Source organism: Oncorhynchus mykiss, chromosome 12, assembly GCF_057628025.1.
Source record: "Oncorhynchus mykiss isolate SJ-2025 chromosome 12, ASM5762802v1, whole genome shotgun sequence".
In the NCBI taxonomy this organism is placed as follows: Eukaryota; Metazoa; Chordata; class Actinopteri; order Salmoniformes; family Salmonidae; genus Oncorhynchus; species Oncorhynchus mykiss.
The window spans coordinates 57,780,293-57,806,250 of NC_143033.1; the positions used below are offsets into that span (position 1 = coordinate 57,780,293).

At 40.9% G+C, this 25,958-nt stretch overlaps 1 protein-coding gene and 1 long non-coding RNA gene across 6 annotated transcripts in view; one reads left to right on the forward strand and one right to left on the reverse strand.

Annotated features, from left to right (window-relative positions):
* The window catches only part of camkk1a (calcium/calmodulin-dependent protein kinase kinase 1, alpha a), a 117,589-nt gene that overhangs the window by 60,879 nt on the left and 30,752 nt on the right, over positions 1-25,958 (forward strand). For all 4 annotated transcript variants that reach the window (XM_036937858.2, XM_036937856.2, XM_090192837.1 and 1 more), the window contains 5 exons: positions 5,676-5,727; positions 8,949-9,085; positions 17,115-17,151; positions 19,651-19,672; positions 23,686-23,774. In XM_036937858.2, the coding sequence (XP_036793753.1) occupies positions 5,676-5,727; positions 8,949-9,085; positions 17,115-17,151; positions 19,651-19,672; positions 23,686-23,774 (337 nt within the window). The remainder of the gene's footprint in view (positions 1-5,675; positions 5,728-8,948; positions 9,086-17,114; positions 17,152-19,650; positions 19,673-23,685; positions 23,775-25,958) is intronic.
* The window catches only part of LOC149979228 (uncharacterized), a 74,873-nt gene that overhangs the window by 27,647 nt on the left and 21,268 nt on the right, over positions 1-25,958 (reverse strand). Inside the window, exon 3 of one of the 2 annotated variants that reach the window (XR_016485144.1) lies at positions 5,892-6,011. The exons of the other annotated variant lie outside the window; for it this stretch is intronic. This is a non-coding gene — a long non-coding RNA (uncharacterized LOC149979228). Of the gene's footprint in view, positions 1-5,891; positions 6,012-25,958 lie in introns of those variants that run through there. 2 annotated transcript variants of the gene reach the window in all.

Consider the following 25,958-nt stretch of genomic DNA (forward strand, 5'->3'; position numbering starts at 1 on the left):
ACAAGCCACCTGGGAGACACACCAAACATGGTGAAGAAGGTGCTCTGGTCAGATGAAACCAAAATTGAACTTTTTGGCAACAATGCAAAACGTTATGTTTGGCGTAAAAGCAACACAGCTGAACACACCGTCCCCACTGTCGAACATGGTGGTGGCAGCATCATGGTTTGGGCCTGCTTTTCTTCAGCAGGGACAGGGAAGATGGTTAAAATTGATGGGAAGATGGATGGAGCCAAATACAGGACCATTCTGGAAGAACCTGATGGAGTCTGCAAAAGACCTGAGACTGGGACGGAGATTTGTCTTCCAACAAGACAATGATCCAAAACATAAAGCAAAATCTACAATGGAATGGTTCAAAAATAAACATATCCAGGTGTTAGAATGGCCAAGTCAAAGTCCAGACCTGAATCCAATCGAGAATCTGTGGAAAGAACTGAAAACTGCTGTTCACAAATGCTCTCCATCCAACCTCACTGAGCTCGAGCTGTTTTGCAAGGAGGAATGGGAAAAAATGTCAGTCTCTAGATGTGCAAAACTGATAGAGACATACCCCAAGCAACTTATTAACTATTATTAACTTAAGGGGGCTGAATCATTTTGCACGTCCAATTTTTCAGTTTTTGATTTGTTCAAAAAGTTTGAAATATCCAATAAATGTCGTTCCACTTCATGATTGTGTCCCACTTGTTGTTGATTCTTCACCAAAAAATACAGTTTTATATCTTTATGTTTGAAGCCTGAAATGTGGAAAAAGGTCTCAAAGTTCAAGGGGGCCGAATACTTTCGCAAGGCACTGTATCTTCATATGACAAGGATTAAAAAGGATTTGCCTGTAGATTGTCAACTTGATTCATGATGATGACTTCTAGCTAAGATTTTGAAAGTATGATGTTGACATGATCAGTCTAATCAAAGCTATTGTACATATAACGTGATTTGACGTCATTTGGTGGCCAATGACCTTGAGCCTTCTTGGATGGGCACTTCTAATGTAACTCTATGGCAGCACCCAAGGGGCTACAATTTTCTAGCGCTACCCTTAGACTTGGCGGTAACGTAGTGTCCCCATGAGTGACAGACACTGAGCTAATCACGGCGCAACGCTCCATATTTTCTGCTGGCTTGCCCCACCACCACAGAAAGCACTGAGCTAGGCTGAAACACCAGCATTTTGGAGCTGCCTTACTCGACAACAAAAAAACATGTTTGTATGCAGCTTTATTAACTCAATGATATATAATATTTTTACTTTGTTTGCAAACTGATATCTATACCAAAATAACATGCAAAACGGGAAAAAAACCAAATGTATAAATACATTGAAGGGTCGCCACTGAATTATGGTATTGCATTTTAACTGAACATGCAACTTGTGTAATGAAGCAGCCAATAAAAATATAATTTTCAAACATTTGCTAAAATGCAATTTGCTGGAAAACACCCTTTAAAAAGTGCAGCTGGGAAAAGTCCATTCTAAACAGCACACCTGATAGCGGTTCCATATGTAACAGAGATGAAAATCTCTGTTAGAAACATAGAAAGAGGGGGAATCTAAAAATGCAACAACTAGGATGGGTTGCTAATATTACTAGGGTTGTGCCTTTGGTTTCTGTGCTTTTGGCTTCATTGTGTGAATTGTTTGTCCTTTTTATATATTTTTTTTAATCAATTCCCCATTACATATGTCACCATTTAGTAAATGTACCATTAATCCCTGTCATTTGGTTACATACATTTCAGTTAATGCATGTATTAATTACAGTCATTTACCGTTCTCATTCTGGGAATGGAAACATTGTTTGCGGAGTTCTAAACCTGCTACAGTTGGGAAACGTTTTTGGTTTATTTCATAACCATCATTTTTGAGATTTTTAAATGTTTTCATTGTCCTTTGTTTGGAGTGCTCAATGTGAGCAATGAACATGTCTGGTTTCTCTGGCCTGATAATGTTGAGGGAGCACGTGTGTAACAGTTTAGCTTCCGTCTCTCTCCTCGTCCCTACCTGGGCTCGAACCAGGGACTCTCTGCACACATAGACAACAGTCACCCTCGAAGCATCGTTACCCACGCTCCACAAAAGCCACGGCCCTTGCAGAGCATGGGGAACAACTACTTCAAGGTCTCAGAGCGAGTGACGTTACCGATTGAAACACTATTAGCGCGCACCCTGCTAACCAGTACCTGGCCTACAATGTGGACATTTAGGAAAGTGTTTAACATTCATTGCGAATTATAATATATTAAAACTATTGTTCCTCACACTAAGCTATTTGAAAAATCCCCTCAAATAATCACCAATCCTTGATGTGAAAAATCAATGGCAATGAGTTCCATGCGACCATTTCTTTAGCTGCCAATGGATCACGGTGTATCAATGTGTCCATATGGCAGAGGCTGGTGATCTGGCATTAGTTTACTTTTCAATTTGTATCATTTTAATTCCGATTTTTATAAATAACCACGTGACAATGATTTTGAGAAATGAAACATTATTGAAATGAAACTGTTCCACAAAAATGTGCATATGAAAATCATAACTGACACGCAGAACGGTAGAAATGGTAGGATAAATTGTAAGCTTCCCCAAACGTGGAAATCATGCGCTGCCTATAAAGTCTTTATTTGCCTCCATGTTGGTCAGATTTTTCCTATAGGCTACTTTGGAGCAAGGCAAGACATCCCTAATAATATGAAAGTATGTATTCAGGTTTTAAACGATTAAGTATGTTTTCAAAATGCATACTGCCTTCAGCAGCAATGCATACTGCCTTCAGCCTTCAGCATACTGCCTTCAGTGTACTGCAAATACCATTTGCGAAATAAAAATAGTAGCTATTTTTTAGTCGTGCACCAAAGCTGTTTTTAACACGCGATTGCATTTAGGATGAATGGGCTTATAAAAGCACATGTTTTTACTCCAGCAGCAACCAGCTGAGGAGCTGCAGAAGAAATCCTGCTCAAAATAGGTTCTGTATGCTGTGCGCGTGTCATAGTTGGATAAATAAGATACATGATGACTGACGAAATACACACAGGCCAATTTAATAGCACTAAATTATTAACCAATAGACCAATAATTATTTGATTTCAGACAAATTGAATAGAATAAGTTGAACGAAATAAGTGTTTTCAATCATTGCAATCAGTAAAACCTCTTCAGGTGAACAATAGCTTCATCCCACTTTTTACAGTGTATAAAATCAAATCAAATTGTATTTGTCACATGCTTTGTAAACAACAGATGTAGACTAAGAGTGAAATGCTTACTTACAGGCCCATCCCAACAATGCAGAGAGAAAAAATAGAGAAATATTAGAAAAGTAAAACACGTAATAATAGATATATAATGAGTAACAATAACTTGGCCATATACTAGTGGTAGCAGTACAGAGTGGATGTGCAGGGATACGAGGTAATTGAAGTAGATATGTACATATACTAGGAATAAAGTGACAAATAATAAACAGTAGCAGCAGTGTATGTGATGAGTCAAAAAAGTTAGTGCAAAAGGGGTCATGCAGCTAGTCCAGGTAGCTATTTCACTGACTATTTAGCTTTATCTTGTGGCTTGAGGGTAGAAGCTGTTCAGGGTCCTGTTGGTTCCAGATGCAGTGAGTCAATATGCTCTCAATGGTGCAGCTGTAGAACCTTTTGAGGATCTGAGGGCCCTTGCCAAATCTTTTCAGCCTTCTAAAGGGGAAGAGCCATTGTCGGGCCCTCTTCACGACTGTGTTGGTGTGTTTGGACCATGGCTGATCCTTAGTGATGTGGATACAGAGGAACTTGAAGCGCTCGACCCGTTCCACTAAATCCCTGTTGCTGTGAATGGGGGTGCTCGGCCCTCCGTTTCCTGTAGTCCACGATTAACTCCTCTTTCTTGATGACATTGAGGGAATGGTGGTTGTCCGGGCACCACACTGCCAGGTCTCTGACTCCCTCCCTATAGGCTGTCTCATCAGGTGATCAGGCACACCACCGTCGTGTTGTCGGCAAACTTAATGATGGTGTTGCAGTCGTGCAGGGCCACGCAGTCGTGGGTGAACAGGGAGTACAGAAGGGGACTAAGCTAGCACCTTAGAGGGGCCCCCGTGTTGAGGGTCAGCATGGCGGATGTGTTGTTGCCTACCCTCACCACCTGGGGGCGGCCCGTCCAGGATCCAGTTGCAAAGGGAAGCGTTCAGTTCCAAGGTCCTTAACTTAGGGATGAGCTTGGAGGGCGCTATGGTGTTTAACGCTGAGCTATAGTCAATGAACAGCATTCTCATGTTGATGTTCCTTTTGTCCATCTGGGGCCGTGTGGAGTGCAATAGAGATTGCGCCATCTGTGGATCTGTTGGATCTTGAATAGGCTCCAATGTTGTGATCTTTGACACATGCAGGGAATAACTAGCAACACTACTAATGGTGGTACTGTAGCAGTGGAATTAACAGAATGAAAAAACATCTCTCCTCTGAGATATGCACTATCCATTCATCCTTTTCATCCGCTGAACAACGACTAGTCTGATGTCCCTGACATTACACACAGAATCAGGGAATGTACTAGCATGGTGGTGTTACTGGGAGAAATAGAAATGATCTCCTATAAAATATGCACCATCCATGGTCCTTCATCATCGTGTCTGAACAGCATCTGATGTCCTTAACATTACACACACAGGGAGAATATGAATGCTTCCATTAATAATGCTGTGTGATGCTTTCAGATGGGTCTTATTCATTAGCCAACACAAAAATACATTTAATCCGCAGGTGCAAGGAATTAACACCTAATTAGTGCTATAGAGGAGAAGGTAATTAGATGTGTGTGTGTGTGCCACTGAAGGAACTGGGCTCTCGCATCATTTGAACACCAGAATACTCTGAAGATGTGATGTCACAGAATGTTTTTAATTCTATCCTGAGCTGAAGGATTGAAAGACCTTACTTACAGAAGAAAGTGTAGGATTGAACTTCAATAGCATTACTGTAGGTAACTAGTTAATGAGTTTATATTTGAATGTATGGCCAGTGGCCACCGCACCTTGTAGACCTTCTGCATGGTAACAAACTGTAGGCTCCAGTATTGGACCATCAGCTGGCTTCCTGGAGTCATTACCATAACTGTATTCTACATGGTAGCTAGTAGAGTTAAACTAGTCACTAACAGAAGTCAACTCTTCCTTAACAGAAGCATTGTTCCACCGTGTATCACTTCCTTTCTAGAGTAATTTATGCAATCACTTACCCACCTGCAGAGTGAGTGGTACTGGGAATTTTAAGAACGTCATTAGCACAAGAAACAATATTTATGAAAGCTTTTCTTTTATTAATATGGAAATGAATCCAGGAAGTTAGAGATGTTATTATGCCATCCATTTCACTAGAAATTAGGATGCTTTGACTGCGAGTGTCACGCCGACCATTGTGTACTGAACGCTAATGAATATGACATTTATTGAATGCCGATGGATGGATGGATAAATAAATGGATGGATTAATGAATTAACAAACATTATTGAATAAACTTGATGTACTCAAATCTGTTCTGCACTAAAGTGCACTGTATGGTGTGTGTGTGTGTTTTATTGTTATAGTGATTCAACTAATAGTGAGTGAGTGACCAGAATGAAATAAATGGCATGTTAGCTCACCAATATCACCAATCTCATCCCCCTCTCCTTCTCTTCCAGGCCATGAAGGTGGTGTCCAAGAAGAAGCTGATGAAGCAGTATGGATTCCCACGTACGTGGAACACGGTTTGGCTTTTACACATTCAACACTCATTGGTCTCTGGTCCTCTGGAGCTCAGTTGGTGACTTTGATTTCCCTGTACCACCCACACATAAACAATGTATACACGCATGACTGTAAGTCATGTTGGATAAAAGTGCCTTCTAAATGGAATATATTATATAATTACAATCCAGCTCGAAGGACCATCAAAGAAAGGATACAGATAGGATGTTAAGTTGTGTGACCACATGCTCCAGATTGGGCAGGGCATTCACACATTTCAGTCCCGCGTCCTGCAACCAAACAATCCTGCATTTTATCAACAAATTAAAACACCACTAATTTACAAAAACAGGTTGATTTGTCCTGTATTTCAGTCATACATTCCAACCTGTCTTTTGGGGTTGCACTTATGACAAGATATACAGTGCATTCGGGAAAGTATTCAGACCCTGTTACTTTTTCAGTGTTACAGCTTTATTCTAAAATTAATTACATCGTTTTTCCGCCCTCATCAATCTACACACAATGCCCCATAATGACAAAGCAAAAACAGGTTTGTAGAAATGTTTGGAAATGTATTAAAAATAACAAACTGAAATATAACATTTACATAAGTATTCAGACCCTTTACTCAGTACTTTGTTGAAGCACCTTTGGCAACGATTACAGTCTCAGGTCTTCTTGGGTATGACTCTACAAGCTTGGCACACCTGTATTTGGGGAGTTTCTCCCATTCAGCTCTGCAGATCCTCCAAGCTCTGTCAGGTTGGATGGGGAGTGCCGCTGCACAGCTATTTTCAGGTCTCTCCAGAGATGTCACCTTCCTGACCAAGGCCCTTCTCCCCCGATTGCTCAGTTTAGCCGGGCGGCCAGTTCTATGAAGAGTCTTTCTGGTTCCAAACTTTTTCCATTTAAGAATGATGGAGGCCACTGTGTTCTAGACCTTCAATCCTGCAGAAATGTTTTGGCTACCCTTCCCCAGATCTATGCCTCGACACAATCCTGTCTCGGAGCTCTACGGATAATCCCTTTGACCTCATGGCTTGGTTTTTGCTCTGACATGCACGGTTAACTGTGGGACTTTATAGAGACAGCTGTGTGCCTTTCCAAATCATGTTTAATCTATTGAATTTACCACAAGTGGACTCCCAGAAAGTTGATGAAACATCTCAAGGATGATCAATGGAAACAGGACACACTTGAGCTAAATTTTGAGTCTCATAGCAAAGGGTCTGAACACTTATGTAAATAAGGTATTTCTGTTTTTTATTTTTAATACATTTGCAAAAATGTATAAAAACCTGTTTTCGCTTTGTGATTATGTGGTATTTATTGTGTGCTGATTGATGAATAAGGCACAAAATGTGGAAAAGGGAAAGGGGTCTGAAAGCTTTCCGAATGCACTGTATATCATAAGGATGTGGCACTGGTGATGTAAAACACTTCTCCAATTGCTGCCAATTGCTGTTGAGATCTGTTATTCTGTGCAGCGCAAAATCGAGACGTGGGCCAATGTCATATCGTCAACCAATCACATTTGTCAAATAGTTTTGGGCAAAATTCCAGCTAAATTTGGAGAGAACAGCTTGGAGAGGACTACTTATGAAGAGCTACAAAAGTAAGGAGGCCTAAGTCACTATTATTCGAGTCACAGGCATGTCTCAAGTCACAAGATCCCGTTCTCAAGTCGACTCCCAAGTACAATGTGTCGAGTCAAGTCTATAAGACGTGCATTCTAAGAGCAGGTCGCTGCGCAAATGTAGCTTGTCATTATAGCCATAAACGGTGATGCATTTTCAAAACACAAGATATAGAAATAACCTGGGTTTTAGACCTGCATTTTGAGCTGAAAGTAATTTATGTTAGCACTCAGTATCAACTAAGGATATCATGTCACATTTTCACTTCTCTGGAGTCCAGAGCAAGCAGGATCATATGGTCTACCTGTACACAGCGGAGGATGCAAGATCTGATGGAAAGCATGATTTGTCTAGCTTTTTTCTTCCTTACAAATATTGTAATTCATTTGTCAGAATATGTTACATCTTCATCCCATAATTATTGCAGGTAGTACGATGTTACAGCTATCTCTAGACACACAACCACTGAGGTATATAATTAGAAACGCACCCGAACTAGGCCTATTTGAAATATGAAAATAATCAGTGGAATCATCACCAGGTCTGGCAAAGATGTGTCTGTAGCAGATTGCTAAACTGTATTTTATATGGATAATATGAGTGTAGGTAGTCTACTCTGTTTTTGCCATGAAAACCCATAGAAAATGAAACAACCGCTTTCAGGTCACTAATCTGGATATGTTGTCACAGCCGTCATGGGAAAAGACCAAAGCGCAGCGTGATAAGCGTACATGACTTTTAATTTCGGAATGACGCCAACAAAACAAGACACAAACGTGACGCTTACAGGGCTAAGTGCCACAAACAAAGTTAACTACCCACAACAAAAGGAGGGAAAAAGGGCTACCTAAGTATGATTCCCAATCAGAGACAACGATAGACAGCTGTCCCTGATTGAGAACCATACCCGGCCAACACATAGAAACACAAATGATAGAAATAAAGGACATATAATGCCCACCCAAATCACACACAGGGCGTGACATATGTTCGCACATTTTTGTGTGCCAATGCTGATGACTGGTCATTGGTCAACAGTCAAAACAAGCAAATATTTGGTTCTGAAGATCAGATTGTTTTTGAAACAAGATTTGGTGCAATGCTGTAGGCCTATGTTAGTGATCTGATTGAATAAGCAAAAGTATTCATATGAAATACAAATGGTAGGCTATATGAAGCCTATTAAAATATGAATAAAAAAATCCCATTCAGTTTCACACTCGCTGTTCTATGTAAGCTACACTAGTCTGTCTCGTGAATGTCCCTCAAAATCATTCCCTTGTCCCCACAATTGGGTATTTTAAATGTGGTCACACTAATCTTAAGCAGTAGCATGACTCCTGTATACACTTGACTTCTCTCATGTACCCAGATATGAGTGATTTTAAGTATAATTATTGACTTGTGTCTCATATATGCTTTGTGAGACTGCTAACAGGGACTTTGTTGTGGAGGGTGTTGATTAGGATGCTTTCAAGGAAATTGCCTTTCTTAATTGCACCTAAAGAGATTAATAAAATTGTATTGAATTTAATGGAATTGTCAGCTAACGTGTGGTTGGTGGTTTGTGTGGCTGATTCCCTGCAGGTCGCCCCCCTCCTAGGGGACCCAAGGTGGCGGTCCAAGGAGAGCAGCCCAAAGTCCTAGGCCCCCTGGAGAGGGTCTACCAGGAGATTGCCATACTCAGGAAGCTGGACCATCTCAACATAGTCAAACTGGTGGAGGTGAGGATATAGCCTACCCAGCTAGCACATAACGTTCTGAGAACCTTGGTGAAAAGCTTGGTGAGAGCGTGGTTTTCCCATCCTTATTTTTACAACCTTCCCACAACTTTCAGGGAATGGTGCAATAAAATTGCTTGGCTTTGGAACATTCTCAGCACATTTAAGGAACTTGACCCCAAAAAATGTCATTACTTTAACAGAAGTTTCTTCAAACATGTTTACATTTAATACCATTTTGGGTAATGTTCTAGAGACGTTCTTCAACTGGTTTGACAATGGAGTGTTCTCAAATAGTTGAGAGAACGTTAAGAAAACAACTTTCTTCTATGAGAATTTCAGTACTTCTGCATAATGTTTCCTAAAGGTTTTTAAAAATATATAAAAAATATACAGCTGAAGTCGGAAGTTTACATACACCTTGGCCAAATACATTTAAACTCAGTTTTTCACAATTCCTGAAGTTTAATCCAAGTAAAAATTCCATGTTTTACGTCAGTTAGAATCACCACTTTATTTTAAGAATGTGAAATGTCAGAATAATAGTAAAGAGAATGATTCATTTCAGCTTTTATTTCTTTCATCACATTCCCAGTGGGTCAGAAGTTTACATACACTCAATTAGCATTGCCTTTAAATTGTTTAACTTCGGTAAAACGCTTCCGGTAGCCTCCCACAAGCTTCCCACAATAAGTTGGGTGAATTTTAGCCCATTCCTCCTGACAGAGCTCCTGTCAGGTTTGTAGGCCTCCTTGCTCGCACACGCATTTTCAGTTCTGCCCACACATTTTCTATAGGATTGAGGTCAGGACGTTGTGATGGCCACTCCAATACCTTGACTTTGTTGTCCTTAAGCCATTTTACCACAACTTTGGAAGTATGCATGGGGTCATTGTCCATTTAGAAGACCCATTTGCGACCAAGCTTTAACTTCTGGAGATGTTGCTTCAATATATCCACATAATGTTCCCTCCTCATGATGCCATCTATTTTGTGCACCAGTCCTTCCTGCAGCAAAGCACCCCCACAACATGATGATGCCACACCGTGCTTCACGGTTGGGATGGTGTTCTTCGGCTTGCAAGCATCCCCCTTTTTCCTCCAAACATAATAATGGTCATTATAGCCAAACAGTTCTTTTTTTTTGTTTCATCAGACCAGACTACATTTCTCCAAAAATTACGATCTTTGTCCCCATGTGCAGCTGCAAACCGTAGTCTGGCTTTTTTATGGCCGTTTTGGAGCAGTGGCTTCTTCCTTGCTGAGCGACCTTTCAGGGTATGTCAATATAGGACTTGTTTTACTGTGGATATAGATACTTTTGTACCTGTCTCCACCAGCATCTTCACAAGGTCCTTTGCTGTTCTGTTCTGGGATTGACTTGCACTTTTCGCACCAAAGTACTTTAATCTCTAGGAGACAGAACGCGTCTGCTTCCTGAGCGGAATGACAGCTGCATGGTCCCATGGTGTTTATCCTTGCCTACTATTGTTTGTGCAGATGAAGGTGGAACCTTCAGGCATTTGGAAATTGCTCCAAAGGATGAACCAGACTTGTGGAGGTCTACAATGGTTTTTCTGAGGGCTGATATATTTAGATTTTCCTATGATGTCAAGCAAAGAGGCACTGAGTTTGAAGGTAGGCCTTGAAATACATCCACAGGTACACCTCCAATTGACTCAAATGATGGCAATTAGCCTATCAGGAGCTTCTAAAACCATGACATAATTTTGGGGAATTTTCCAAGCTGTTTATAGGCACAGTCAACTTAGTGTATGTAAACTTCTGACCCACTGGAATTGTGATAAGTAAAATAATCTGTCTGTAAACAATTTTTGGAAAAATGACTTGTGTCATGCACAAAGTAGATGTCCTAACCGACTTGCCAAAACTATAGTTTGTTAACAAGAATTTTTGGAGTGGTTGAAAAATGAGTTTTAATGACTCCAACCTAAGTGTATGTAAACTTCTGACTTCAACTGTACATTCCGTTGTCATTATCAACAAAATTCTCTGTTTATCTTCTTAACCCTTTGACATGTACGAACAAAAGGGTGTGATCGTTCTACAGTTGTCCCTGTAACGTATGCTCAAACAGGTGTGATTAGAACACTTATTTAGAACGTGCTGTTACGATTGATTACAACAGTCAGCGTTTGAGCTGGCCACATTGTTTTGTTACAGAAACATTTTGCACAAACAGTTACAACATTTTGTCCTCAATATGAGCAGTTTATTTTTGGATGTAATGTTCAGACATTCACAGAAGTAGCAACAGCATAACACAATTCTCATCCAAACCGGAAAATGTAGGCTACATTAGTTGTAGCGCTAACTGAGGAAAGTTACCTAACACAAGTGGTGTTAGGTCTCGACTGACAGAAACCATATATGAATTATCTAATAGCAATTACTGTTTACAATTCGTCACATCACGAGTGACCTAACCAGTGATCAAAATAATTGAGTAAAACTCTAAAGTAACCCGAAGATGGGTAGTTTGTGCACGCCGCCATGTTTGTTTTTTCGTGTCAACCAAAGAGAAGAGATTGCAAGATGAGTTGGGTCTGTTTGCAGTATGCATATTGAAGGGGTTGTGTCATCTATCATCATTTAATGCCATCATTCGCTTCTGGAAGTTTACTCAAAAGACGAGTGAACCGTCCCTTCACCTCGTTTTGTTATAACGTCTTTGTTCTGACAGACATTTACGTGACAACCAGAATGTATTGTATGATGTCAACAAACATGGCACCACACAAAGCTAGGAATTAGCTTAGCATTCGCTCATCATAATCAGTACAACCTTCAAATGTGTCCATTACAATCTCTGCAAGTATCGGAATGCATAATTTGTCACCAGTACTTGAAAACGTGAATAAAACAGTAAATACATTATGCTCTATACATACAGGTACATACGGTGTGTAACAGTAGATACATTTAATAATGGCGCCGGAGGGGATGGTTGCCGTTTTTACGAGTTCCTAACCAACTGTGCTATTTTGTTTTGTTTTTTGCATTGTTTGTAACAAATTTTATACATAATGTTGCTGCTACCCTCTCTTATGACCGAAAAGAGCTTCTGGACTACAGAACAGCGATTACTCACCTCGAACTGGATAAAGATTTTTTCTTTAATGAGTCGAACGCAAAGGATATACTGTTTTGTCAAGACAAAACGTGAAGAAAAGACTGAGAAAAGAGGAGGGCGAGGTGCCTTGTAAGAATTTGCTGACGAGTAGGTAAAGCTTTGCACACTCTTGGCATTCTCTCAACTAACTTCATGAGGTAGTCACCTGAAATGCATTTCAATTAACTGTTGTGCCTTGTTAAAAATGTATTTGTTTAATTTCTTTCCTTCTTAATGTGTTTGAGCCAATCAGTTGTGTTGTGACAAGGTAGGGGTGGTAAAAAGAAGATGGCACCTAATTTGGAAAAACAGCAAGGCCATATGTCAAGAACAGCTCAAATAAGCAAAGAGAAACAACAGACCATCATATTACTTTAAGACATGAAGGTCAAACATTCAAGAACTTTTAAAGTTTCTTCAACTGCAGTCGCAAAACCATCAAGCGCTATGATGAAACTGTCTCTCATGAGGACCGCCACAGGAAAGGAAGACCCAGAGTTACCTCTGCTGCAGAGGATAAGTTCATTACAGTTACCAGCCTCAGAATTTGCAGCCCAAATAAATGTTTCACAGAGTTCAAATAACAGACACATCTCAACATTAACTGTTCAAACGAGACTCCGTGAATCAGGACTTCCAACCGCCATGTCTTTGTGAGACGCAGAGTGGATGTATGGATGATCTCTGCATGTGCGGTTCCCACCGTGAAGCATGGAGGAGGAGGTGTGATGTGGGGGTGCTTTACAGGTGACACTGTCTGTGATTGATTAGGTACACTCAACCAGCATGGCTACCACAGCATTCTGCAGTGATACGCCATCTCATCTGGTTTGCGCTTAGTGGGACTATTATTTGTTTTTCAACAGGACAATGACCCAACACACCTCCAGGCTGTGAAGGGCTATTTGACCAAGATGGAGAGCGATGGAGCGCTGCATCAGATGACCTGGCCTCCACAATCACCAGACCTCAACCCAATTGAGATGGTTTGGGATGAGTTGGACCACAGAGTGAAGGAAAAGCAGCGAACATGTGCTCAGCTTATGTGGGAACTCCTTCATGACTGTTGGAAAAGCAGAGATAGGTGTGGCTAAAGCTTACGAGGGTGTGAACGATGCTGAATGAGTTTAGGCAAATAAGAGCTCTACAGTAGGTACCAAAACATTCAAAGGCCACTTTTCTCAAAAGTGAGTAGACAAGTTGATAAATTTTCAAAGCAGAATTACTTTCCCATTGTTTCTCAATTGTAGTGTATGAAAAACAATTTTTTAATCACTGAGTCTCTACTTTTATCCAATGTAAAAAACAATTTAAAATGTTGCTACATAAAACCAATTTGAGCCGGTCAGTCACATATTTAATTACCTTCAAATAACCTATATTTTCCATTCTCAGATCGCCCATAAAACATCCCAGGACAAATTTCACAGAACCAGAGTAAAACGTTCTCAGAACATCCCAGAAACCTAAAAATGTACACAGCTTTGTACGAGATCTTCAGTTTTTTGGCAATTTCTCACATAGAATGGCCTTCATTTCATTTGAATAGACTGATGAGATTCAGAAGATCTTTGTTTCTGGACATTTTGAGCCTGTAATCGAACCCACAAATGCTGATGCTCCAGATACTCAATGAGGCCAAAGAAGGCCAGTTTTATTGCTTCTTTAATCAGGACAACAGTTTTCAGCTGTGCCAACATAATTGGAAAAGGGTTTTCTAATGATCAATTAGCCTTTTAAAATGATGAACTTGGATTAGCTAACACAACGTGCTATTGGAACACAGGGGTGATTTTATTTTATTTTTTATTTTACCTTTATTTAACCAGGCAAGTCAGTTAAGAACAAATTCTTATTTTCAATGACGGTGATGGTTGCTGATAATGGGCCTCTGTAAGCCTATGTAGATATTCCATTAAAAATCTTCCGTTTCCTGCTGCAATAGTCATTTACAACATTAACAATGTCTACACTGTATTTCTGATCAATTTGATGTTATTTTAATGGACAAAAAAATAGTTTTTCTTTCAAAAACAATGACATTTCTAAGTGACCCCAAACTTTTGAACGGTAGTGTATGTTCCCAGAACAGGCAACATTTTCACTTCTCTTCTCACAATGTTGAAAAAACATTTAGTTTTACCAGTCATTCTATTTATAGCTTCATTCCCACAACAATGTGAAACCAGAAACAGACACACAATTTCCAAGGAACCAAATGTGCTAGCTGGGAGTGTACTTTATATGGGATAGGGTGCCATTTGGGATGCAACCAAGTTCTGCGCTGCTTACCACAGTGGCTTATGTAAAGGAGATGGGAATAGATGGGAGAGGCACATTTAGAGATGATAGACAGACAAGCACCGCACTGACCCTCTCTCTCCTCTCCCAAGTGACACCATCAGAGTGCTCTTCAATCACAGGCAGATGGCGGGGGCTCCCAGCTGTAATTGGGTGCCTCATCAGAGCAGGATGGAGGGCTGGGTGGGTGGAGGGCTAGGTGTTGGTGGATAGAGGGCTCGGGGAGGGCTGGGGCTGGAGTCAGTGGGTGGCACCATACCAGGCCCGCCAGTCATAATGAGTTTACAGTGAAAGGAGGGCAGGATTTAGAAACTGGGGATGGGATGGAGTCAGTGGGTGGCCATGGGTACCTCTGGGGCTCCCAGCAGCACTGTGCCAGTCATTCGTAATGAGTTTACAGTGAAAGTGGAGCTCCTCTTAGCTTAGTATTTCAACTCTACAGCCCCATCCCAGAGCAGCCAGCCGCCCTCCTTTCCCAGGGCCGGATTAAGAAACCGAAATGCGTGGCTAATCTGACAATGACAAACTGAGATCAATCTGGTCTTGAATTCAAACAAACCCTTGCATTATGTGGCTGAGCAATGAGGAGAAACTGAAATGTTTTTTTGTTCATTGTGTATTTCCGTTTGCGGAATATTTAGATAATGCCAGGAATAAAAGAAAAAGGGCTACCTATAATTAAATTATGAAAATTATTTGCTTCCATGTGGTAAATGCCACGTGTGTATATATTGTGTATATGCTTGTGTCCCACATGAATCTTCTCATTGTGCCAGACTGGGTTCAAATGCCTTCTGTTTCATTTATCTGTATATGTTATGTGTGTGTGTGTGTGTGTGTGTGTGTATATATGTATATGTACAGTACCAGTCAAAAGTTTGGTCTCACCTACTCATTCAAGGGTTTTCTCTTTATTTTCACTATTTTCTACATTGTAGAATAATAGTGAAGACATCAGAACTATGAAATAACACATATGGAATCATGTAGTAACGAAAAAAGTGTGAAACAAATCAAAATATATTTTATATTTGAGATTCTTCAAAGTAGCCACCCTTTGCCTTGATGACAGCTTTGCACACTATTGGCATTCTCTCAACCAGCTTCATGAGGTAGTCACCTGGTATGCATTTCAATTAACAGGTGTGCCTTCTTAAAAGTTAATTTGTGGAATTTCTTTCCTCAATGTGTTTGACCCGGTTGTGCTGTGACAAGGTAGGGGTGGTATACAGAAAAAAGCCTTATTTGGTAAAATACCAAGTCCATATTATGGCAAGAACAGCACAAATAAGCACTGAGAAATTACCAAATAGGGCTATCTTCTGCACACCAACCCTACCTGGTCACAACACAACTGATTGGTTCAAACGCATTAAGAAAGAAAGAAATTCCTAACATTTCAGACCAGAAAAGTCCTAGCCCATGTCAGCTAACATTTTTTAGCTATATGTTTTTGCTCATTGATTTTGCTATCACATGAACAGGAAATTAACTTTAAAACTGCTAAATGTTCTTTCCATCCCATGGCAAAAAAAATGGAATTGCAGGAAATTAGCTTTAAAATCGCGCGGGGTGTTCCCCAATGATGTAAGGGGGGCCCTAGTGAAACAGTTTGGCAAACACTGTTCTACTGTACTGGGCCTGGGTTGGGTCTAGGATGGGACCATATTAATAGTGCTTTGTTAATTAATTTTAGAGCCAATATTGGATTCTAGACCAGTAAAATGTTCTTATTATGCTCAGAACCTTTCTCTCCTTTTCAAATATTACTGTTTCTGCTAGAGGAAAATGTAAAACATAACATGGCAATTTCATTTGTCACAGATGGTTAGTACAATGATAGAGTACATGTTAGATATTAACATCCCCCTCGTTTGGGCCTCAGTTCGAACTGGCATCTAACATAATCTTAAGAAAGGTGCTTTAAAGGCCAATGAATACTTGTTACGCTGCATTATTCAGTGTAATGCAAATGCCATGTCCTTATTCTATAGGGTTGTTACAGGAATTAAATTCCTCTATGTTTTAATACCCAATTAAAATGAAACACTCTGTCAATTCCTAAGAATTTGTAAGACTCTTATTTGTATAAAATGGACAAAGACCAGTCTTTAAAATCAACCAGCAGCGTTTATTCTCGAGAGTACTACCCATGATACATTTTACCACAGGTTATAAACTGAAAATGACGTCATTAGTTTTTGTACTAGCCCGTCTCATCTCCGCTCCAGTACAATGGCTGTATGGTTCTCAAGCTTTCCCACATCGTCTCTCCCTACTAAGATAATTTACGATCAGAGCCAAGGTCTGCCTGTGTAGATAAGCCTTCTAGCCAGTCTGGCTATAAGTTCATTCATTTCTACCAAGGAACAGACAGTCATTGTTCTAATTCTTGATTATATTTACACACATTATATTCAGTACTAGGATTATAAAGAAAATTCATACATATACAGTAATATAATAGTATTCTGATTAGTCAGTCCTGATTGAAATGTATACATAATTAGTCATTATTGATAAAAATTCCCTTAACAAGGGTCTGTTGTGTATTCTATCATATGAGGTATTCCTGATGATGTGTTATCATTGTTGCAGGTGTTGGATGATCCTGCAGAGGACAACCTCCACATGGGTATGTACCTCACCAGACTGCTCTCTCCCGCTCTCTTGATGTGCACTTAATCTCCCATTGACATTAATGAATGATTTATGTGAGAGTCCAAGTTGATCGTGCTTATCTCAAACTCTAAATCAGCCTGTTGCTGCCCTTAGCAGTTGGCATAGCTGACTCCATATGAAAATGCTAAACTAGAGGACAGCTCATTAATGAAGCCCTTACCACAAACTCTTAGAAAAAAGGTTTCTTCATTTGTCCCCATAGGAGAACCCTTTTTGGTTTCAAGTAGAACCCTTTAGCTGTGAAAGTGAAGGTGGTGAAAGGGTTTCACGTAGAACATTGTATTAGTAAAAGGGCTCCACGTGTTCTCCTATGGGACCAATTGAAAAACCCTTTATGGTTCTAGGAAGAACCTTCTTTTCTAAGAGTGAACCACAACTCCACAGGGTACATAGACTATGGCTGGATTCCTTCGACCAGTACTAGTAGGGAAAGGGGGATAACTAGTCAGTGCATTCAACTGAAATGTGCTTACCGCATTTAACCTATCCCCTCTGAATCAGAGAGGTCGGGGGGCTGCCTTAATCAGCTGGCGAGGAACAGTGTCTTGCTCAGGGGCAGAATTACAGATTTTTAACTTGTCAGCTCTGGGATTCGATTCAGCAACCTTTCGGTTACTGGCCCAAGGTAGTACGCATGGCAGTAGAAAGAAAGGCGGAATTAGGCATCAAACTGTAGCTAAGCATGGCCATTGGCTAATGAAATTATTGAGCTCATTTAAGGCCCCGGGTGAAAAGATGTTGTAACTTGGTGTGTGTGTCTGTCAGTCTTCAACCCATTGTGCCGAGTTCTAGAATATACTACAGTCTCTTTGACAGACATGTATGTACTGTACGGTGCATTTGAAAAGTATTCAGACCACTTGACTTTATCCACATTTTGTTATGTTACAGCCTTATTCTAAAATTGGTAAAATTGTTTTTCCCCCTCTTCAAACTACACCCTGTAAAGACAAAGCAAAAAAAGCTTTTTTGACATTTTTGCAAATTTATTATTATTTTTTTAAACATAAATAATAAATTTACATAAGTATTCATAACCTTTACTCAGTACTTTGTTGAAGCACCTTTGGCAGTGATTACAGCATTGAGTCTTCTTAGGTATGATGCTACAAGCTTGGCACACCTGTATTTGGGGAGTTTCTCCCATTCTTCTCTGCTGATCCTCTCCAGCTCTGTCAGGTTGGATGGGGAGCGTCGCTGCACAGCTATATTCAGGTCTCGATTGGATTCAAGTCCGGGCTTTGGCTGGGCCACTCAAAGACATTCAGTGACTTGTCCCGAAGCCACTCCTGCATTCTCTTGGCTGTGTGCTTAGGGTGAGTGTCCTGTTGGAAGGTGAAACTTCGCCCCAGTCTGAGGTCCTGAGCGCTCTGAGCAGGTTTTCATCATGGATCTCTCTGGACTTTGCTCCGTTAGTCTTTCCCTCACTCTTGACTGGTCTTCCAGTACCTGCCACTGAAAAACATCCCCAAAGCATGATGCTGCCACCACCATGCTTCACCGTAGGGATGGTGCCAGGTTTCCTCCAGACGTGAAGCTTGGCATTTAGGCCAAATAGTTCAATCTTGGTTTCATCAGACCAGAGAATCTTGTTTCTCATGGTCTGAGAGTCCTTTAGGTGCCTTTTGGCAAACTCCAAGTGGGCTGTCATGCCTTTTACTGAGGAGTGGCTTCCGTCTGAGTTGGTTGTCCTTCTGGAAGGTTCTCCCATCTCCACTCTGGAGCTCTGTCGGAGTGACCATCGGGTTCTTGGTCACCTCCCTGACCAAGGCCCTTCTCTACCTATTGCTCAGTTTGGTCGGGCGGCCAGCCAAACTTCTTCCATTCAAGAATGATGGAGGCCACTGTGTTCCTGTGGACCTTCAATGCTGCAGAAATGTTTTGGTACCCTTCCCCAGATCTGTGCCCCGACACAATCCTGTCTCGGAGCTCTACCGACAATTCCTTCGACCTCATGACTTTGGTTTTTGCTCTGACATGCAATGTCAACTGTAGGTGTGTGCCTTTCCAAATAATGTCCAATCAATAGAATTTAACACAGGTGCACTCCAATCAAGTTCTAGAATTATCTCAAGGATGATCAATGGAAACCGGATGCACCTGAGCTCAAGTTCGAGTGTAGCATTTCGCTACACTCGCATTATCTGCTAACCATGTGTATGTGACCAATAAAATTTGATTTGATTGAGTCTCATAACAAGGGGTCTGAATACTTATGTAAATAGGTATTTATGCATTTTATTTTTAATACATTTGCAAAAATGTCTAAAACTTGTTTTATCTTTGTCATTATGGGGTATTGTATGTGGAGTGATGAGATTTTTTTTTTAATTTAATCAATTTTAGAATAAAGCTGTACGTAACAAAATGTGGAAAAAGGGAAGGGGTCTGAATACTTTCTGAATGCACCGTATGTAGACTGATGTGTTTCTCTTCTCTCCCTCTCCTGCAGTGTTTGATTTGATGCCAAAGGGGTGAGTAGCACTTTCTCCAACAATAATTAAAGCCTGGTCCCCACTCCCATCCTGGTCTCATAGACTAGACATGAACACGTGTGCATGAACATATACACGTAAATTCAGGATACTTAAATTAGTATGATATGTTATGTTTGGTATGGTTACAAACGACATATGGTTACTTAATGCAAAAACAAAACTAGAGTGGTTGGTCGGGGTGAATGGTTGGGGCATATAATGCGAACATCTAGCAACCCAAAGGTTGCGAGTTTGAATCTCATTATGGACAACTTATGCTTTATCTAATTTGCAACTTTTCAACTACTTACTACTTTTTAGCTACATTGCAACTGTTTAGCATGTTAGCTAACCCTTTCCCTAACCTTAAATGTAACCGTTTTAGCTAACCCTTCCCCTAACCGTAACCATTTAACCTAACTTCTAAACTTATCCCAAACCTTAACACCAACCCCTAGCCTCGCTAACGTTAGCCAGCTAGCAGACATTAGCAACCTAGCCACCTAGCAAAATTTGTAACATATCATAAGTTTAGCAAATTCTGAACATATTGTACGTTTTGCTAATTCGTAACATATTGTACGTTTTGGCGAATTCGTAACATATAATACGAATTGTAATTCGTAACATCTCATACCAAATGGGTGATGGACTCCCACAAATGAATACATACCAAATGAAATGTAATATATCACATTCTCGCACAGCCGCGATCTGCCTACTGACACTAGCCTACCAGATGAGCGAAATGTCTTCTATGCGCGCTTTGAAGCAAGCAACACTGATGCATTCATAAGAGCAGCAGCTGTTCCGGATGACTGTGTGATCACTCTCTCAATAGCTGATATGAGTAAGACCTTTAAACAGGTCAACATTCTCAAGACCGCAGGGCCAGACGGATTACCAGGACGTTACTCCAAGCATGTGCTGACCAACTTGCAAGTGTCTTCACTGACATTTTCAACCTGTCCCTGACTGAGTCTGTAATACCAACATGTTTCAAGCAGACCACCATTGTTCCTGTGCCCAAGAACAAGAAGGTAACATGCCTAACTGACTAACGACCCATAGCACTCACGTCTGTAGCCATGAAGTGTTTTGAAAGGCTGGTCATGGCTCACATCAACACCAGTATCCCAGAAACCATAGACCCACTCCAATTTGCATACTGCCCCAACAGATCCACATATGACGCAATCTCTATTGCACTCCACAGTTTGCAGATGACACAACAGTGGTAGACCTGATCACCGACAACGATGAGACAGCCTATAGGGAGGTCAGAGACCTGTCAGTGTAGTAACAACCTCTCCCTCAACGTGATCAAGACAAAGGAAATGATCGTGGACTACAGGAAAAGGACGCACCCATTTTCATTGACAGGACTGAAGTGGAACAGGTTGAGAGCTTCAAGTTCCTTGGTGTCCACATCACCAACAAACTATCATGGTCCAAACACACCAAGACAGTCATGATGAGGGCACCACAACACCTATTTCCCCTCAAGAGACTGAAAAGATTTGGCATGGGTCCTAAGATCCTCAAAAAGTTATACAGCTGCACCATCGAGAGCCTGGTTGCCTGTTAAGGCAACGACTCTGCATCCATCCGTAAGGCGCTACAGAGGGTCGTGCGCACGGCCCAGTACATCGCTGGGGCCAAGCTTCCTGCCATCCAGGACCTCTATACCAGGCGGTGTCAGAGGAAGGCCCTAAAGATTGTCAAAGACTCCAGCCACCCTAGGCATAGATTGTTCTCTCTGCTACTGCACGGCAAGTGGTACTGGAGTGCCAAGTATAGGTCCAAAAGGCTTCTTAACAGCTTCTATCCCCAAGCCATAAGACTTCTGAACAGCTAATCAAATGGCTACCCGGACAGTTAGCATTGAACCAGGTAGCCAAAAGTACATCAAGTACATTTCTTTAGGAAAGTAGTGGAGTAAAAGTTGTCAAAAATATAAATAATAAAGTAAATTACAGATACCCCAAAAACTACTTAAGTAAAAATACTTTCGAGTACTACTTAAGTACTTTCCACCACTGCTCGGATTTACATACAGAATAATATGAAATGCTCTGAGACCAGGTTGCCATCCCCTCTTCCATTTTCCCCTCATCCCCATTCTCCTCTCTTCCCTCTCTCCGGTGTTCTCCTTCATTACTCAAAGCTGATGTAGTGCCTGTGTTTGTTCACTGCTCCCCCCCCCCCCTCTCTCTCTCTCTCACCAGAGGGATTCATTACGTGCTTATGTTTTACACTTGACAGTTATTATCAGTGGTATTAGCACTACACCAGTGCACCAGGTTTTTCCTACACTTTCTGCCCTCTGTTGGTTAACCCTTTCATGTCCAGTTAATTATTATACATCCCTTCCTGTAGAAAAATGGACCCAAAGATATTTTGGACCCATAGACGCTTTGGACACCAAAGACGCAAATGTAATATTAATATCAACTATACTCTACGAAAGTCCCTCCTACTTCCTGGATTATGTCTCATATTGTTTTTGAATGAGATTCAAAAGTATTATAATTAAAATGCTGTCATTTAAGATAAACAGTAGGCAGGACTTTAGGAAGTAGGCAGGACTTTCACAGCACATTATCAGCTATTAGTAATACTATTCCCCTGTTTCTATCACAAAGAAGCCAATTTGATGTGAAGCTAACGGCTTTATGACATTATGAAGAAAACAGAAGAAATAGAGGTTGTCGCATGGGGGAGTTATTTCTGAATCAAGACATTTTGCTTCAATGGAAGGGAAACTTTTCCTAGCTAATCGACCTATTGCCTATTTAACTGTTACTCAGACAGAGAGGGGGAGAAAAAGAGTAAGGGGAAAGAGAGAGAGGAGAGGAGTGAGTTAGAGAGAGAAGTGAATATTTGATCTCCAGGGTAGGTACTGACCTTCCATTGCCAGACAGAGAACCGAGAGAAGTGGAAAGGTAAGGAGAGAGAAGGGGGAGAGGGAAGGGAGTGAGAGAGAGAGTGAGTGAGAGAATAGATCATTTAGTTTTTCTCACAGTCTCTATATTAGTAATGGTCTATTTCTTCCCGGAGAGGAGATGGAAAAGCAGTTTCCCTTTAACTTCAATTCCATTACTCCTTCCATCTATACACACTCAGGATATAGCCATTTAGTTGGAGTCATGTAATGAAATGGAGGACTTCAGAGACATTTGAGTGTTGTAGCTAGCTGTCTGTCGAATAGCTGATTAGTGATTTGGTGGTTAAATCAAATCAAACTTTATTTGTCACATGCTCCGAAATGTGAAATGCTTACTTACAAGCCCTTAACCAACAGTGCAGTTCAAGAAGAGTTAAGAAAATATTGACCAAATAAACAAAAGTATAAAATAATAATAAGTAACACAATAAAATGACAACAACGAGGCTACATACAGCGGGTACCGGTACCGAGTCTGTGCGGGGGTACAGTTTAGTCGAGGTAATTTGTACATGTAGCTAGGGGTAAAGTGACTAAGCATAGATAATTAACAGTGAGTAACAGACTGCAGCTATGTCTCTAGTCTCTACCATTTTGTGTACAGCATGGACAGATTGGTCATGTTCCATTTAAGCCCTGAATTAAATGAAGTCTTGTCTATGTGAGCAGGAGACATTGAGCTGTTACCGGTGGTGCTGTTTTGGTCCTTGATTTGACATGCCATTATTAGATGTTGGGTGCCAGTGACGTGGGAGGTTGTGTGGTTGTCTTGTGTAACATTATTGTTTGTACAATCTGCTCCAGAGTGTGCTTGGATTTGGATCTATATATACAGGCGGTATTCAAATGCCATATGGAATGGAACTAAAGTAGCTTAACCGGTATCCTTCCAGCGATTAATGACAAAAAGATCTCTCTTTGTCTCCCTGCATCTCTGTCTCTCCATCTGTCTCTCTATCTGTCTCTATCCCTCTCTCTCTCTCTCTCTCTCTCTCTCTCTCTGTCTTTTTCTCTCGCTAACTCTCTCTGTGTGTTTGTGTGTTGGTTCCTGATGCGGTCCCAGTCCAGTGATGGAGGTCCCCACAGACAGCCCCTTCACTGAGGAGCAAACACGCCTCTACTTCAGAGACATTGTCCTGGGCATTGAGTACTGTGAGTACCAGCATCATACTCCTCCCTCTCCTCTCCTCTTCCTCCCCTCTTCCTCCCTTACTGCTCCTCCACCCCTCAATGCCTCTACTTGAGAGAGATCGTTCTCGATATCCTGGGCATAGAGCGCTGTAAGGACCCACATACATGTATACATGATTGTAGGTACCATCCGAGGGTCTCGCTCTGAGCTACCAGACTACCCCACTACCCTCATATCAATCTCAGTGGAGAGGCAAGCCAGCCACCACCACTGCCTCCATTAAACTGAACAGCATTGAACAGTGTGCCTGGTAGATTTCCGATTCCATTTCCCCCTCTTTGTGTTTTCCACTCATCCCTCATCTATCTCCCATCCAGCCACAGTATGTTCAGGTCCCAAAGGGCTTCTCTGTTCTGGTGTGTCACACACAATCTCCCCTCAGCACCATTGAGCTCATAACCAATTAGGGCTTTTCTAAGGCTATTTTAGCCTGAGTGTGGTCTGGCTCACAGGGCTATGAGCACAATCAGTACATCAATAGGTAAACTGTACTGTAGTAGCGTTGTAGAGAATGGGCTACGTAGGAAGTGTATGCTCTCTATACAGTAGGGGAATTTGGTTTGGTTTGTTATTGTAAATGTTATGATTGGGTGTATGGGTTTGTTGTTGGTCTCTATGTTTATGTACAAGCATGTGGAAGTTAATTTCCTTTCTGGAAGGACAATATAATCCAATCTAATGTGCTCTGTAGGCTTCTGTAGAAGCATGGCAAAGCTTGGGCTACACTCTTAGAAAAAAAGGTACTATCTAGAAGGGTTCTTCGGCAGTCGCCACAGGAGAACCAACCCTTTGAATAACCCTTTTTGGTTCCAGGTAGAACCAAAAACTAGCTCCTGTTTGATCTCATTACTAACTCAAACACTTAATCTGAAAAAATGACAAGTTAATTAGTGGGTAATGGTGATTTCAGAAACAAAGTGGAACGACCAAAAACACAGGCTACATTTGTTGCATTACAACCAGTAATTGAAGTAGATTTTTATTTGGATTTCATGTAATGAACATACACAAAATAGTCCAAATTGGTGAACTGAAATGAAAAAAATTACTTGTTTTCAAAAAAAAGTAAAACATTTTAAACGGAAAAGTGGTGCGTGCATATGTATTCACGCCCTAAATAAGATCTGGTGCAACAATTACCTTCAGAAGTTACATAATTAGTTAGTTTGCACACAGGTGGACTTTATTTAAGTGTCACATGATCTGTCACATATAGTTGTTCTGAAAGGCCCCAGAGACTGCAACATCCCTAAGCAAGGGGCACCACCAAGCAAGCAGCACCATGAAGACCAAGGAGCTCTCCAAACAGGTCAGGGACAAAGTTGTGGAGAAGTACAGATCAGGGTTGTGTTATAAAAAAATATCAGTAACATCCCACGGAGCACCATTAAATCCATTATTTAAAAATGTAAAGAATATGGCACTACAACAAACCTGCCAAGAAAGGGCCGCCCATCAAAACTCAGGGACCAGGCAAGGAGGGCATTAATAAGAGAGGCAACAAAGAGACCAAGGATAACCTTGAAGGAGCTGCAAAGCTCCACAGCGGAGATTGGAGTATCTGACTATAGGACCTTTTTAAGCCGTACACTCCACAGAGCTGGGCTTTTATGGAAGAGTGGACAGAAAAAAGCAATTTCTTAAAGATGTTTGGTGTTCACCAAAAGGCATGTGGAAGACTCCCCAAACATATGGAAGAAGGTACTCTGGTCAGATGAGAATAAAATTGAGCTTTTTGGACATCAAGGAAAACGCAATGTCTGGCGCAAACCCAGCACCTCATCATAATTTGCAAATAAATTCATAAAAAATTCTACAATGGGATTTTCTGGATTTTTTTTCTCATTTTGTCTGTCATAGTTGAAGTGTACCTATGATGAAAATTACAGGCCTCTCATCTTTTTAAGTGGGAGAACTTGCACAATTGGTGGCTGACTAAATACTTTTTTGCCCCATTGTAGGTGTTAAATGTGTTGGGCGAGTAACCGAATAGTCACTAGTTTGAATCCATGAGCCAACTACGTAAAACATCTGTCGATGTGCCTTTGAGTAAGGCACTTAACCCTAATTGCTCTTGTAAGTTGCTCTGGATAAGAGTATCTGCCAAATGACTAAAATGTATAATGAGTTAGATGTCTTCCTAT